At 41.1% G+C, this 16,142-nt stretch overlaps 1 protein-coding gene across 4 annotated transcripts in view; it reads left to right on the plus strand.

Moving 5' to 3' along the window:
* DENND5B (DENN domain containing 5B) overlaps window positions 1-16,029 on the plus strand; it is a 188,846-nt gene extending 172,817 nt beyond the window's left edge. For 3 of the 4 annotated variants that reach the window (XM_027595521.2, XM_027595522.2, XM_027595523.2), the window contains 5 exons: window positions 699-886; window positions 5,742-5,824; window positions 6,036-6,162; window positions 7,929-8,103; window positions 10,540-16,029. In XM_027595521.2, the coding sequence (XP_027451322.2) occupies window positions 699-886; window positions 5,742-5,824; window positions 6,036-6,162; window positions 7,929-8,103; window positions 10,540-10,723 (757 nt within the window). In that variant the 3' untranslated portion in view covers window positions 10,724-16,029. The remainder of the gene's footprint in view (window positions 1-698; window positions 887-5,741; window positions 5,825-6,035; window positions 6,163-7,928; window positions 8,104-10,539) is intronic. The other variant, XR_003520148.2, reaches the window with a different exon arrangement.
* Window positions 16,030-16,142: the final 113 nt, after the last annotated feature.

Consider the following 16,142-nt stretch of genomic DNA (forward strand, 5'->3'; position numbering starts at 1 on the left):
TGCTACTCCTCTTTGGAAACATTGTCCTCTTTTCTCCTATAATTCATCTCCCACATTAACTTCTAGTTTGAAAATATTCTTGTCAGAACTAACCACAGTATTTTAATATAGACTAGGTATGAGAAAATACTGAATCATTGTAATTTGGTTGAATGTGATAACAATTTCTGGCTATATAAGAAAGGATGTCCTTATTTTTCAGAGATTCATACTGAAGTGTTTTTAGGGGTAAAACATCCTAATGCATGGAATGTACTTTAAAATACTTCAACACAGGGGCGCCTGGGTGGCTCAGTCATTAAGCATCTGCCTTCGGTTCAGGTCATGATCCCAGGGTCCTGGGATCGAGCCCCGCATCAGTCTCCAGACTCAGCAGGAAACCTGCTTCTCCCTCTCCCACTCCCCCTGCTTCTGTTCCCTCTCTCACTGTGTCTCTCTGTCAAATAAATAAATAAAGTCTTTTAAAAAAATAAATACTTCAGTGCAAAATAAACAAAGCATATGGCAAAACATTAAAGAATATGGGTGTCTGTTAGACGATTCTACTTTTCTGTATGTTTTGAAATTTTAAAATTAAAATTTAAAAAACAAGCCATAGGCACTAAAATGATGGGCTTCACCCATGGTGCCATTTTAAACATTCTGATTAAAACTAGTAAAGTACTGGTGATGGAGAAGTTGTTTTTCTGACCTACAAGGTTCCCATGCGGGCGGTGGTTGGGGAAAGGCATTGATGATGGAAGCCTGGAGAGAATCCTTATTGGGGAATTGATGACCTCAGTGGCAGATGAGGATCTGGTAAAGCAGTGTCGGACTCCACCCCAACAGAAATCCCCCACCTCGGCTCGGAGACTGAGCATCACTTCACTGACAGGAAAAACCACCAGTAAGTACCACCATTGATAGTTAAATTTGCAGTGTGCCTCAGATGTTGCGGACATCATGTGGCCATTTCACAGGAAACTGTTGCATTAATGAATTGTGGCAAGATTAAAAAGAAGAAAGCTGAGGAAAATTAATTTGGGCCAATGGAATTTGAAAGAGGGAGGGAGGGAGGAGAGAGGAAAGAGAAAAAATAAGGCAAGAATTAACAAATAATTAAAAGCCTAAAGAATTTAGATATTAAAATCAAACAAAAACTGCATGCTCTGTTTTAATTAAGCTATGGAAATGTGAGTAAATAATATTTTGACTGAAACTTAAAGGAAGAAGGGCACCTGGCTGGCTCAGTCAGTAGAGCATGTGACTCTTGATCTTGGGGTTGTGAGTCCAAGCCCCATGTTGTAGGGTGGATTGTACTTTAAAAAAACAACTGGGGCGTCTGGGTGGCTCAGTCGTTAAGCATCTGCCTTTGGCTCAGGTCATACTCCCAGGGTCCTGGGATCGAGCCCCGCATCCAGTTCTCTGCTCCGCCGGAGGCCTGCTTCTCCCTCTCCCACTCCCCCTGCTTGTGTTCCCTCTCTCACTGTGTCACTCTCTGTCAAATAAATAAAATCTTTAAAAAAACAACAACAACCTTAAAGGAGGAATAAGGACAATTCATATTACAATACTCCCAGAGAGCTACATCTAGCTATCCAGAGCCCCTTATTCTAAGAGAAAATCTAAAAATTTCTCTCCCTACCCCTGTGTTCCTATGTAAGTAATAAAATACTATAAAGGAGTGACTTCTGTGGATAGGATGCTATACTATCTTTAATACTACCATAAACTTCCAATTTATGCTAATGTGGGCTTTAGTAGGCTGAATAATGTCTCCCAAGGGTATTAGATCCTAATCCCAAAATCATTAAATGTTACTTTATTTGGAAAAAAAGATCTTTGTAAATGTGATTAAATTGAGAATCTTGGGATGGGGAGATTATCCTGGATTATCTAGGTGGGTCCTGAATGCAGTCACACATATTCTTAAAAGAGGGAGGCAGAAATTGGAGTGATGGAGCCGCAAGCCAGAGAATGCTAGCAACCACCAGAAGCTTGAAGAGGTGAGGAACATGTGCTCCCACAGAGCCTCCAGAGGGAGGGTGGCCCTGCCTTGATTTCTGCCCGGTGATAATTTCTGACTTCTGGCACTCCAGAACAATGACTGAATAGATTGCTGTTGTCTTAAGTCACCAAGTTTGTGGTAATCTATTACAGGAGCCACAGAAAAACTAAGAGGCAGTATGATTAGTGAAAAATTACAGAAGTTTATCAGTGAAGTGGTTTTATTTCAGCCATAGACAATAAAGCCGTAAGTAGAATATAACAGAACCTGAGAGGTTTTCAGTTTACCAACAAAGAGGTTTCCTTAGATATTTTCAGTCCCTATCCATTTATTAGCACATGGCGATCTATTAACTATTAGAATGATATAGTCTAAAAATTCCCCTTATTCTTTCTCAAAGTAGTCCCCTGATTCATAATTCTTTATTGCCTTCAGAGGTAGACTTCACACACTCACTAGAAAAACGAAAATTATAAAGACTGATAATACCAAATATTGGTGAGGATGGAGAGCAGTGGAATGCTCAGACATTGCTAGTGGGAATGCCAAAGGAAAAAGTTTGGAACTTTCTTATAAAGACATGCACATGTTTAGCACACACTTGACACAGAATCCCACTCCTCAGTATTTACTCATGAGAAATGAATACATGTAGCTACAGGAAGACTTGCAGTCCCATGTTCATAGGACCTCTATTCATAATAGTCAAAATGGAAATAATCCAATATCCACCAGCTGGTGATTGGAGAAGCAGAACGTGCTATATCTATTCAGTGGCATACTACTCAGCAATATATAAAAATGAACAAACTATTGATGTATCTAACAATGTGGGTGAATCTCAGAAGCATAATGCTAAGTAAAAGAGAACAGACACAAAAGACTAGGTGCTGTATGATTCCATTTATACTGAATTCTAGAAAAGGCAGTATAATAATGATAGAAATCAGAGCATCAGTTGCCAGGAGTTGAGAGCTAGGGAAGGGGATTGACTGAAAAAGGAGCACAGGGGAACTTTTTGGGTTGATAGAAATTTTCTACATCATGACTGTGGTGGTTGCATGATACATGTGTCAAAGCTCCTTAAATTGCACACTTAAAATTGGTGAATTTATTGTATGTAATCCTAAATTGATTTAAAAGACTGACTTAAGGGGGCGCCTGGGTGGCTCAGTCGTTAAGCATCTGCCTTCGGCTCAGGTCATAATCCCAGGGTCCTGGGATCAAGCCCTGCATCAGGCTCCCTGCTCCGCGGGAAGCCTGCTTCTCCCTCTGCCACTCCCCCTGCTTGTGTTCCCTCTCACTCTCTCTGTGTCTGTCAAATAAAAAAGTAAAAATCTTAAAAAAAAAAAACTGACTTAAAAGATTTCAGTCCAATCCATCCAAATTATTACAACTTCTAAAACAGTCCCAGTTTAGTGGGATATTACTGTTTTAAGAGGCCTAACCCCCCCACTTTTGGTCATATTTTCTTTTCTTAATCAATAAGTAGAAAATTTTAAATAACCTGAGATTCAGAGATGGGTAACTGGCATTTTCTCACAGTGTGTGCAAGGTGATATTTAGAGAACTAAAAGTTTTAAATCAGTTTTAAAATACTTCTGATTAGAGGCTCCTGGCTGGCTCACTTGGTACAGCATGAGATCTTGATCTCAGCGTTGTAAGTTCAAGCCCCACATTGGGTGTAGAGATTACTTAAAAAAATAAAATCTTTATGGCCGCCTGGGTGGCTCAGTCGTTAAGCATCTGCCTTCCACTCGGGTCAGGGTCCTGGGATTGAGCCCCACATCGAGCCCCACATTGGGCTCCCTGCTCCGCAGGAAGCCTGCTTCTCCCTCTCCCACTCCCCCTGCTTGTGTTCCCTCTCTCGCTGTGTCTCACTCTGTCAAATAAATAAATAAAATCTTTAAAAGTAATGGGGCGCCTGGGTGGCTCAGTCGTTAAGCGTCTGCCTTCGGCTCAGGTCATGATCCCGGGGGCCTGGGATCAAGCCCCGCATTGGGCTCCCTGCTCAGCAGGAAGCCTGTTTCTCCCTCTCCCACTCCCCCTGCTTGTGTTCCCTCTCTCACTGTGTGTCTCTCTGTCAAATAAATAAATAAAATCTTAAAAAAAAAAAGCAAACTCATTAGTACAATGCTATTTTAGAATGAATAAAAGTTTTCAAAATAGATCTTCATGTTTGTTTTTTTTTTTTAAGATTTATTTGAGAGAGAGAGCACGAGAGGGGGAGGGTCAGAGGGAGAAGCAGACTCCCCGCTGAACAGGGAGCCCGATGTGGGACTCAATCCCGGGACTCCAGGATCATGACCCGAGCCAAAGGCAGTCGCCCAACCAACTGAGCCACCCAGGCACCCTTAAAGATTTCATTTATTCGTTTGAGACAGAGCATGAGCAGGGAGAGAGGCAGAGGCAGAGGGAGAAACAGGCTCTGCTGAGCCGGGACCCCTTCATGGGGCTCGATCCCAGGATGCTGAGATTACGACCTGAGCTGAAGGCAGACACTTAACTGACTGAGCCACCCAGGTGCCCCAAGATCTTCGTGTTTAAAAAAGAAAATATTCAGGGGTGCCTGGCCAGCTTAGTCGGTAGAGCATATGATTCTTGGTCTTGGGGTCATGAGTTTGAGCCCCATGTTGTACATAGAGATTACTTTAAAAAATAAAAATCAAAAAAATATATTCAGAGCAAGGAAAAAGTAACTAGCAGCTAAGAGGCCACAGTACCAGTCCTTCAATCATTAGAGTTTCCCATTTTAGCAATCTTTATGCATTGGTATAGAAAAACTTGAGTTTTACCTGAAGAATGTTTTATGCAAGATATCGTCCAGCAGTATGAATTCAAAGATTCTTAAACACTAAAATGTGTAGTTTGTCCTTTATGGTGTGACATGTAAGTTAAATTTAATAGTTAATCACCACAAGAAATTACCAAATATTTAATTTTTTCTCGTTACCTACCCGCTTCTATCCCTAAAATCTGTTTACCATCTTTTTTTTTTAACCGTTCTTGGGGTTTGGGAGGCAAAGGCAGTTTAGATCCCATTCAGGCAGCCCACCACACTCTCCCCCAAGAACGGGGCCTAAGCATGTGCGGGCGGGGGGTGGTGAGGGCGGGTGGCAAATGAAGCAGTGCCCACATGGACTGAGTACCAGAAAAGGAAGCAGTTCTGGGCTTTGGGTGCCGCAGTGTACCAGGAATCTTCCCTTTTCTTTCAACACAATAGCAAAAACACAGATTTCAGGTTAGCCATTTAGAGCTTCACAAACCTGGGTCTGTGCCCACTAAGGGACTCAGAGGTAGGTAGGTAAGAGGGTACCTGCAAGTGATGCTGTGGGTCTTTCCCACCTCACTCCTCAGATTCAGGGGCTTGCTAGCACTTTGTGACAGGTACCATACCAGGTGATTTACACCTGTAATATCTCATTCACCTTTCCCAGTGACCCATGAGGTGTATATTTTCCCTATTTTAGGCTGAGGAAATTCAAACTCAGAAGAAATTTGACATCTAACCAAAGTTATAAATTGCAAGTGGTGAGGTTGGAATTTGAATGTAGGAGTCTGTTGGATTCTTTTCCTTTGTGCCAAGATGCCTCCCACTGGGCCGAACTGGCCTGAGGCAAGTTTCAACAGGGCCCCTGAGAAGCCAGCCTGCTGTGGTGAAGTGTTCCCTGCCTGGTGGACACAGGTAATACCCCATAGTACTTTAGTTTATTACCTTGCATGAGAATTCAGCTGCTGTTCATTATTTTTTCAGAACCCAATGCTGGACAGATCCAAGAAGGAATTGGAGAAGCTGTGAATAATATTGTGAAACATTTTCACAAACCTGAGAAAGAGGTATGATGATCTATAAAACTTTGTAGGATTTTAAAGCCATTTTTATACATGATATATAAGGCAGTAGAGGGTATGTTAATTTTTATTGGTAAGCTTTCTCAGTAGCTACAAAAACATGCTTCATAGCCGTCCTCAGCACCTCTTCTTCTAGCATCTTGTTAAACATAGATGCGGCTGATCATCCTTTGGCACTGTGTGTTTTGCCCCACAGAGAGGAAGCCTCACAGTGTTGCTATGTGGAGAAAATGGACTGGTTGTGGCACTTGAACAAGTCTTCCATCATGGGTTCAAATCTGCCCGCATCTTTCACAAGAATGTCTTCATCTGGGACTTCATAGGTAAATTAAAGCGGGTGTATATTATTATAAGGTCACTGAAATGTTTCTTAGAAAACTCGAAGACCCAGCAGTTTAAGCAAATAAGGGTTAGTAACAAGGGAGTACATTTTTTAAAATAAATACCAAATTAGCAGTATCTTTGCTTTTCATTCATTCAACAAATATTTATAGTGTCCATAATATTCCAGACACTATTCTAGATACTCAAGATATACATCAAGGGACACCTGGCTGGCTCAGTCGGCAGAGCATGGGACTCTTGATCTCAGGGTCATGAGTTCAAGCCCCACGTTGGGCATAGAGCTTACTCTAAAAGAAAGATAAACATCAAGAGATAAGTAAAACATGAAAATTTCTGTGGTTGACAAACTTATATTCTGGTGGGGACAGGAACCCAGACAATACACAAAAACATAACAGGTATGCATGTCATCTAGTATGTTATAAAGCTATGTTTGATGTGGAAAAAAATAGAGCAGTGTGACAGGACATGGAGTGGAGAGTGCTCTTCTAAGTGGGGCGGTTACACACTTTGTGGACAAGGTGACATTTGAGCAAAGACTCTAAGGAAGTGAGTCAAGCCATGTGACAATCTGGGAGAAGAGCACTGGGGGCTGAGAGAACTGCCAGGGAGAGGCCCCAAGCTGGGAGTGTGCTTGGCCTTTTCGTAGAATAGCAAGACTAATGTGACTGGGGCAGAGTGAGGGAGACAAGAGACTAAGGATATTGGGGAAGGGGGCTATTTACTGCCAGAGCAAGGTGCTTTAGGGCCATCTAGGCCTTTGGAAGAACTTCGGTCTTTATCATGATTGAAATAGGAAGTCCTTGGAAGGCTTGGAGCCAAGGAGTGAGTGACATAATGTAACTTCTGTTTTAGAAGGACTACTCTAGCTTTATGCTGTCCAGTATGGTAACAACTAGGTACATGTGGCTATTTAAATTTAAACTGATTTAATGTAAATTAAATTTAAAATTCACTTCCTTAGTCACACCTGCCTTGACCTAGGAGCTACTAAATTGAACCTTGCAGATATAGAACATTTCATTCATCACAGAAAGTTCTGTTGGAGTATGCTGCTCCAGCTTGCTAAATAAGCTTTGTAATCTTTATTTTGGTATGCAGTTCTTCTAGAATTCCCAGTTTTTTTTAAAGGGGTGTTGAATCATTTTGTGTCTTGAAATATAGTCTAGATGAAGTAGTTGATTTTATCCAACTTAGAATTTTTAGACAAAAGGTTGACAGAGCTAGGCATTTTTTTTTTCTTTTGGAATGCCTAGAATCTTACTGCTCCTGTTTCTGGTATGAGTATACATATCCCTTCCTCAGATTTCCTGAATCAGTTCTATTTCAAGATTTTGTCACAAAGTGTTAGCCAGCCATTCTGTAACCAGAACAGAGGGCACCATCCTAATGGCTACTGTATATTTGCTAGTTACTCCTAGAAGATTCTCGTCTTGACAGAGGAGTCCATTTTTTTCTTTTTTGCCAATTTCCATTGCTTGAAGGTATTCTAAAGAGAGTAAACTTTTACCCTTCTGGAATGCAGTCTAGATTAGAAAATAAACTCCTGGAAGCATACTGTTCCACTGTGAAACATGGACCTCTGGAATTCATCTTGAAACCAATGATAAAGTAATGATTTTGGTTTCTGAACTGGCTATAATGCAAAGCATCAGTAGTGTTTCCAGAATAAACTAAGTGATTAATCTTTCTGTACATGAAGTATTAATGTGTATTGTTATATGATTCTGACTTCTTTCCCCAGAGAAAGCAGTTGCTTATTTTGAAACCACTGACCAGATTCTAGACAATGAAGATGATGTCCTTATTCAGAAATCATCCTGCAAAACCTTCTGCCACTATGTAAATGCTATTAATACTGCACCCAGGAACATTGGGAAGGACGGCAAATTCCAGATTTTAGTTTGCCTCGGAACACGGTATAAAGCTAGCTCTTGACTTTCCCTATATTTGTTACGTGTTGAACAAGAGTCCAGAAGGGGTTATGCCAGATCATGCCCCTCCCAAAGCTCTGCCCTGGGCTTCTTTCATTCCTAGTTTTCTTAGGAGACTACTGTTTATTGGGTACTTGCTATGTGTTGGCACTATGCTAAGTACATGACATTCATTGTTTCATTTAATGCTCCTGTCACTTCACTGCTACACTACATGAAGGAGCAGCTGTTTTCCCATCTATACAATGAGCTGAGGCATAGCTAAGTTAACCAGCTTTCCCAAGGCCACACATCTAGAAAGAGGCAGAGCCAAGATTCATACCCAGTCTCATTCGAGAGCCGCAGCTCTCAACCATTACACCACACTGGCTCCAAAGGTGGGCAGATAGGTAGTAGGTAGTTTGCTAGGGAATTTGACACACCAGCACATATACATACATATATTTACAATATACCACCACAGTACTTTAATAACATTGTAGAATTCATACTATATAATTTTTTCTATATAAATAATTCTTAACTATATAAAGTCTTCTCTTTAAGACAGTTTCCTACCCCTGTATCTTTTGAAAATGACACATAGGAGCTGTACAATCCATTAATTTTAAAACTCATATCAGAATTGTAAGAAATGAAACATGTAGACCTTTAGAATAATTTTTTTTTTTTAAGATTTCTTTATTTATTTGAGAAAGTACAGGGGAGGGGCAGAGGGCGAGGGAGAGAGAGAATCTCAAGCAGACTCCCCGCTGAGTGTATATTCCAATGCAGGGCTCAATCTCCCAACCCTGAGATCATGACCTGAGCCAAAATCAAGAGTCAGACGCTCAGTGGACTGAGCCACCCAGGCGTCCCAAGAATAAGATTCTTTTTAAGTTATCTGTGCAGTGTTTGTTTTTTTCTACAGCCCTGGCTCCCCAACAAGATTCAGGATGGCCTAGTTATGGCTGCTCTTGTCATGAAAGGCATATTGTGGGGCGCCCGGCTGGCTCAGAAGAGCATGCGACTCTTAATCTCAGGGTTTGAGCCCCATTTTGGATGTAGAGATTACTACAAAAAATAAACTTCGAAAAAAAAAAAAAGAAAGGCATATAGAGGGATGCTCAGCAAGGACATCTTAGGTACTTAATGACAGATAACTAATGTCAGAGTTTAATCAGTACACACTGAAGGTTGGGCACCTGGGTGGCTCAGTCAGTTAAACGTCTGCCTTGGGCTCAGGTCATGATCCTGGAGTCCCAGGATCGAGTCCTACCATCAGGCTCTCTGCTCACTGGGGAGTCTCCTTCTCCCTCTGACCCTCCCTCCCTCCTGTGCTTTCTCTCTCTCTCTCAAAAAAAAAAAAGACACACTGAAGGTTGAGATGTTGTCCTCCTGAAACAACTGGTTTACAGAACTAAGTTCTTTATTTCTTAATAAGAGGGGCCAATTTCAGCTATGCTTCTAAAATTCCTTTTGGGGGCACCTGGGTGGCTCAGTCGGTTAAGCGGCTGCCTTCAGCTCAGGTCATGATCCCGGGGTCCTGGGATTGAGCCCCACATCCAGCTCCCTGCTCAGTGGAGAGCCTGCTTCTCCCTCTCTCTCTGCCTGCTGCTCGGCCTACTTGTGCTTTCTCTCTCCGTGTCAAATAAATAAAATCTTTTTAAAAATAAATAAATAAAATTCCTTTTGAACGTGATCCTTATCTTCTTTTATATCTTTACTGTTCTGATTAATTAGACCACTGCACCCCCTCTGTAGGTTTATAAAATCTACTTAATGTTTTTCTGCTTTTTGTTCCTTACCTTATATAAGATATGGATGTTATGTTGTGTTAGTCTTTTAAAAATGTTAGTCCCAACTATTTAATGTAGTCTTTCTTCCCAAAGGGTCAGTATACTTTGGCATGCCTTGCCACAGATGTCTGAGTAATACCCCTGTAAAAAAGAGATACAAAATGACATTCTGCCTCTTTTTTTAAAGTGTCAAATCGGGGGCGCCTGGGTGGCTCAGATGGTTAAGCATCTGGTTTCGGCTCAGGTCATGAGGATCGAGCCCCACTTCTCCCTCTCCCTCTCCTGTTCCCCCTGCTTGTGCTCTCTCGCTCTCTCTGTCAAATAAATAAAATCTTTAAAAAAATAAAGTGTTAAATCAGAATACAGAATCTCTTTAATGTGGGTAAGTCCTTATGGCCAATTTGTCCAGACTTACTTTTACAATCTCTTGGGTTTTCCCATTAGCTTACACTGTCTCATTAATGTATCTTTTTAACCAGCCAATTGCCAAATTCTTGACTTTGGTCTCCTCTCTGCTGACCTCCAAACTTGACTAGGTTTTGCTCTGTCCAGCCCCGCACCTTCCCATTGAAAGCTCTCACGTGTGTGGTGTTCTGCAGCAAGGTCAGCAGAGCTCAGGACTTCTTTCTCTTTGAATCTGTAGGGATCGCCTGCTCCCACAGTGGATCCCACTCTTAGCCGAGTGTCCTGCCATTACCCGAATGTACGAGGAGAGCGCCCTCCTGCGAGACCGCATGACTGTCAACTCTCTCATCCGCATTCTGCAGACCATTCAGGACTTCACCATAGTCTTGGAAGGCTCACTCATCAAAGGAGTGGATGTGTAACCCACGTGGCTAGAAACGCTCAGTCCAGACCCCTTGTTCCTGAGCCTTCCCCAACTATGGGGACTGATTTGGACTTGTCTGACAAGGGAGTGAGTCAGTGCGGGGGCAACACACCGTATTCCCCAATTTGAACAATCCTCACACTACAGACAAGGCAAAATGCTGTATTGTAGTTCATTTGAACCTGGAATTTAGTATAAAATAGAGTATTTTCATGTGTTAGATGTGTGTAAATATGCTATCTTCTTTAAGAAATTATATTACTCTAATAAGATACTTTTCTTAGATTGAATATTCCTGTGACTTAAAATAAGTAGCTTAACCGCATTGGGAGTTGGGGAGGGGAAGAGTGGTGCTAGCCAGGAAGAAGCCAGTAAACATGTAATTACAGTGCAACCCATTGGGGGCTTTTATTTCCCTCCAGGTATCACAAAGGAACCCAGAATGCATTGTTATATCATAGCCATCCATCCTGGTGTGTCCGATCCTTTGTATTGTGAATGTGAACAGCTTTACCTACTGTACATGATAGTCCTCACTTACATTTTTTTTTTAGGTTACAAATGGTTTCATACATTTGAATTGAGTCACTTTTCCAGTCTTTTGGAAAAATTTTTCCGTCGGCACAAGATAAAGATATGATTCAAATATTTTAAATACTGGACCCCAGGAGCTTGGCTGAACTGGAAAGAGAACACACAAAGCCCTGAAAAGTATGTTAAATTGTAGGATTATAACTTCTTTACACTTTGGAAAGATTAGCCTAGACTAACTTCATTCTTGGCATTTTTATTCTTGTTATGTGAGCTACTTTGAAGAGATGTGAATTTCAGAGTGTTGGTCTCATAGTTATAAGAACTGCAAATGGCAGTTTGATTCTGTACTTATAATTTGGCCATCTGACCCCCCGCAGTCCTTACCTCAAGGGTAATCTCAAACCCTGTCTTTGTTAGGTTCCATTCACCCCTCCCCTCCCCTCTTCCTGTGCCCATCCCCCTCTCAGGAAATGGAAGGAATGTCTAAGAAGGAGGAGGGCTCTGTGTAGCTTGGAATGTTTTTGTGAAAGTATTTGTTGACCATGATAATGCAAATAACAGAGGGAAAGAGCAAGAATGAACCCTTTCTGGGTGTTTCAGGGCAAGTTTTATGTTCCTTTTTAAGAAAGGGTAATATAAAACAACTGGCCCTGAGAAGGTGAAAGCCAGGGCAGCACAGACTGACAAAAATGGAAGCAGTACAGGAGGCAACAGTGTTGAAAGACCAAACATTGTGAGTAGCTTTCCAGCTTGGTATTTTATAAGGAAGTTAAATAAATGTGGGATTAGCCAGTTACCTTCAGTCTTCGTTTATGGTAGGTCCTGTAACTCATTAGGCATTTGCACATTGTTAGCGGTGAAATTGCCTCAGCAGAGCCCCGGGGTTTATTCCCAGTTGTGGCTGAGAAGCAAAGCCATGGCCTCTCAGGACCCTTGTACAGTCTTGAGGGTCCTGGGCTTAGCCAACAGTATTGTTCCACTTATTTCCTGGAGGAAGAAACTAATGAAACAAGTGCCTCACTCCCTTTATCAAACACTATATTCAGCTGGGGTCACCAAGGCACATCCCCTTTTAACCAGTGACTTAATCCAGGAGCACCGGGGGAGTTGAAGGCAGCATTTAGAAGCCCAAGGAAGAGCTTTAAGAAGATGATTCTGGGTGACCTGGGTAGCCTGGAGATTTGCTCGCCTGAGGCTAAGGGCTGTCTGCATTGGTGTAGCTCTTCCAAGGACCTGGAAAGTCTATCATGGGAGGCATCCAGACCCTATTTAACAGGTTCTTGTGTTGCAGTGATCAGACAGCACAGAATGATCAGTGCAGGGTTTTATTATTCTTAGTACCTTTCTTAGAAGGCCATGGCTCTGGCACACTCTGGGCAGCTGAGAGATGACTTAGGTTATTAGTATGCTAGTATCAAGTCCTCATTTTATAGATGGGAACACTTGAGGATCAGAGAGGCTAAATACTTACCCCACGGCTGGTCAGTAACCAGAGTATAGAGCTCGTGTCTTTTATTACACCAAGGCTGCATGAGACTGAGCTCCAAGGAGGCATTCATATTTTTTTTATAAAAATTTTATTTATTTGACAGAGAGACACAGCGAGAGAGGGAACACAAGCGGGGGGAGTGGGAGAGGGAGAAGCAGGCTTCCTGCCAAGCAGGGAGCCCAATGTGGGGCTCAATCCCAGGACCCTGGGATCATGACCCACATGGAAGGCAGACACTTAACGAAGGCAGACGCTTAACCGCTGAGCCACCCAGGCACCCTGAGGAGGCATTCATGTTCATAGTCTTTCTACCCCTGGATCTTTATCCATACCTAAACAGGTAGGAAATCACTGTTAATATTCGTTTATAAGAATCATTTATAAGGAGGGCGCCTGGGTGGCTCAGTTGGTTAAGCGACTGCCTTTGGCTCAGGTCATGATCCTGGAGTCCCGGGATCAAGTCCCACATCAGGCTCCCTGCTCAGCAGGGAGTCTGCTTCTCCCTCTGACCCCTTCCCTCTCATGCTCTCTATCTGTCATTCTCTCTCTCTCAAATAAATAAATAAAATCTTTAAAAAAAATCATTTATAAGGATTAACATTCATTTTAACAAATTATTCTCAAGTAGTTAAGAATTACATCCATTACAAAAACTAGGAGCAAAATTGGATTTGGGGCCTGTGAATAAAGCTATTACATTAAAAAGTACCCCCAAAAAAGAGTTATACCTAAAGTTTTATCCCACTTTGTGTAGTATGACCATTACAGTGGAAATGACCGATTTCAAAAGAAATAATCACACCAGAACTGACACCTCCTCTAGAATGCTGGACCCTTTAAATTGGTTACCTGAGGAGCCCATATAGTTATTCCAGTGATAACAGCCAGGGCTCCAAACCTGTGGGGACCTCCTTGCAAGATGCTTAGATGGCCTACAGCCCATTCTTCTGTTGCCAGTTATGGTAAATCTTGGCCTTTTAGAAGAAATTTAATATTTGGAAACAAAAAGTCCTTAGGATCCAAGCTGATGAAAAACGATGCTTAAGCAGAGTTTGAGGTCACAAACAATTCTAAAGAAATAAGACCTAGTTCTTATGTGGCTTATAACTGCCTCTAAGCCAATACCAGAATATTTTGAGCAGGACAGAGGCAGACCCCTTAGAATAAGTGTCCATAGCTGACTTTTGGAAGGACCATACCCAGTTAGAGGTATCCTTTTTGCTATATTAATTTTTTAATTAGTATATTGCTTCATAATCACACCTCAGAGTTAAAGTAAGTAAAAATCAATTTTGTAATTGACTTTTTTTCCTCAGAATAAATTAAAAGTAATGCCCGGAACCACAATTAGTATTTTCATATAATAATAGCTTGAGAGGGAATTGTTTTAAAATGAAATTGCCAAAAATATTACCTCTTGAAACATCTGATTTCCAAGTGTTTTTCAGATGTCCTGAAACTCCGAATCTTATCCTTTCTGATACAGTGGTGGGACAATGTGTGAGCCCAAAAAGCAGTGCCCTGGGTGGGCCTCGTTAGTGCCTTAAAACTGACTGAGGCTCCATGTGGGGTGTGGAGTAGCATAAAGTGGGATTCTAGTTGGGGTGAAATAGGCCTACAGAGAACAAAAGTTCTTCCTCTTTCTCTTTCCCACTGGGAGCAAGAATTTGATATAAGAAACCTGAAACCTGCAAAAGTTTGCAATTTCCCTCTAAAATTTATTTTCAATGTTTCCCACATTTTTGAACCTTTGTAACCCTGTGGTATTTACTTTAACACGTCTTTTTTTAAAAAATCATTTTCATGAACTTCTGTCCCACTACATGAATGATATAGGAGAAATAACTGAATTGCTTGTATTTCCTTTTTTGGAATAAAGCACCATTGTATGCAAATGTAAGTGAAAGAGAGGTAGAGACGATACTTAACGGTCTATGTGTAGTATATGTTGACACCTCTAAGATTTTTTTTTAGAACAAAGCATTTTTTTTTAAGATTTTATTTATTTATTTAATTGACAGAGACAGTGAGAGAGGGAACACAAGCAGGGGGAGGGTCAGAGGGAGAAGCAGGCTTCCCGCCGAGCAGGGAGCCCGATGTGGGGCTCAATCCCAGGACCCTGAGATCATGACCTGAGCTGAAGGCAGTCGCTTAACCAACTGAGCCACCCAGGCGCCCCACCTCTAAGATATTTTGAAACATGAGGCAACAGACGAGGACCTCAGATCCCGAGGGAAATATTTATTGGACAGCATTGAGAGTGTAGCTCTTAATTGAAATATCTTCTTTCTGCTAAGAATTATGATTTTTCAGTGGATTTTCACTTGTATTTTCTCTGTGAGGTTTACAGAAACTATCCTTTTCACCATGTTGAAAGGACAGTCTGAACCTTAGCTATTTATATTTCAGTATTAACACACCTTCATTGATTGAGAATGGAGTCTCGAACTCCTCTCTACTTTCATGAAGTGAATGCTGTTTCTAGGTCATCAGTTTCTTTGGAAGCCCTTGTTCCTTACATAAGTATTTGTTATTTATTTAGCTTAAAAGGAGACAGAAATGAATAATAAACTTCTAGGCCCCTTATTCCTATTAAAATACATTTCTAAATCTCTTGGATTTCCAAGCTTTTTTGAAGAGGGTGCTGATGACGTGATCAGAGGAATCCAGTCCAAGAAGAAACTCATCCTCCTAGATCTTCCTTGAGCTGATCATCCTCTCAAGGACAGAATAGAGATTAGCTCCAGAAATGTATCACATTGAGCAGTTGACACCAGAGTGAAAAAAATACACATCAAAAAGTTTCTCTTCATTTGAAGGAACCCAGGGCATCCTTGGGTTATGTGGGAGAGAATCACACTTCATCTGGTTTCCTGAATGTATTTGTGTGTGGCTCCAGTCTATTCCAAACCAAATCTTGTTGAAAGTAGAGAGGTATGGTAAGGAGTTCCTGTTGTCAATCAAATGAGGGTGTTAAACATAGAAAAAAACCGTCTGTGTTACACTTGAACCATGTATAAATGTACCCTGTGTATCTTTTTAAACAATGAACATTTCTGCATTTAAATTATATTGTGTTTCTTTGTATTGTTAACAATGCATCAGAACTGGATTTTTTTTCCTCATCTGAACATAATATAAAATTTAAAGAGTATTGTGATATCAAGCACTTTAACATACATATCAGAGAAACTGACATGGGTTTTTCAGGTTTTGAAGTACATTTAAATATGACTTTTCATGATTTGTTCTTTACAAATAAAACTGTGGGGTTGATACTTTGTTTTGCTTTGTTATTATAGAATCTTTTTTTTTTTTAAAGATTTTATTTATTTATTTGAGAGAGAGAGATTGAGAGATAGAGAGCACAAGAGGGAAGAGGGTCAGAGAGAGA

Source organism: Zalophus californianus, chromosome 9 (genome assembly GCF_009762305.2).
Source record: "Zalophus californianus isolate mZalCal1 chromosome 9, mZalCal1.pri.v2, whole genome shotgun sequence".
NCBI lineage: Eukaryota > Metazoa > Chordata > Mammalia > Carnivora > Otariidae > Zalophus > Zalophus californianus.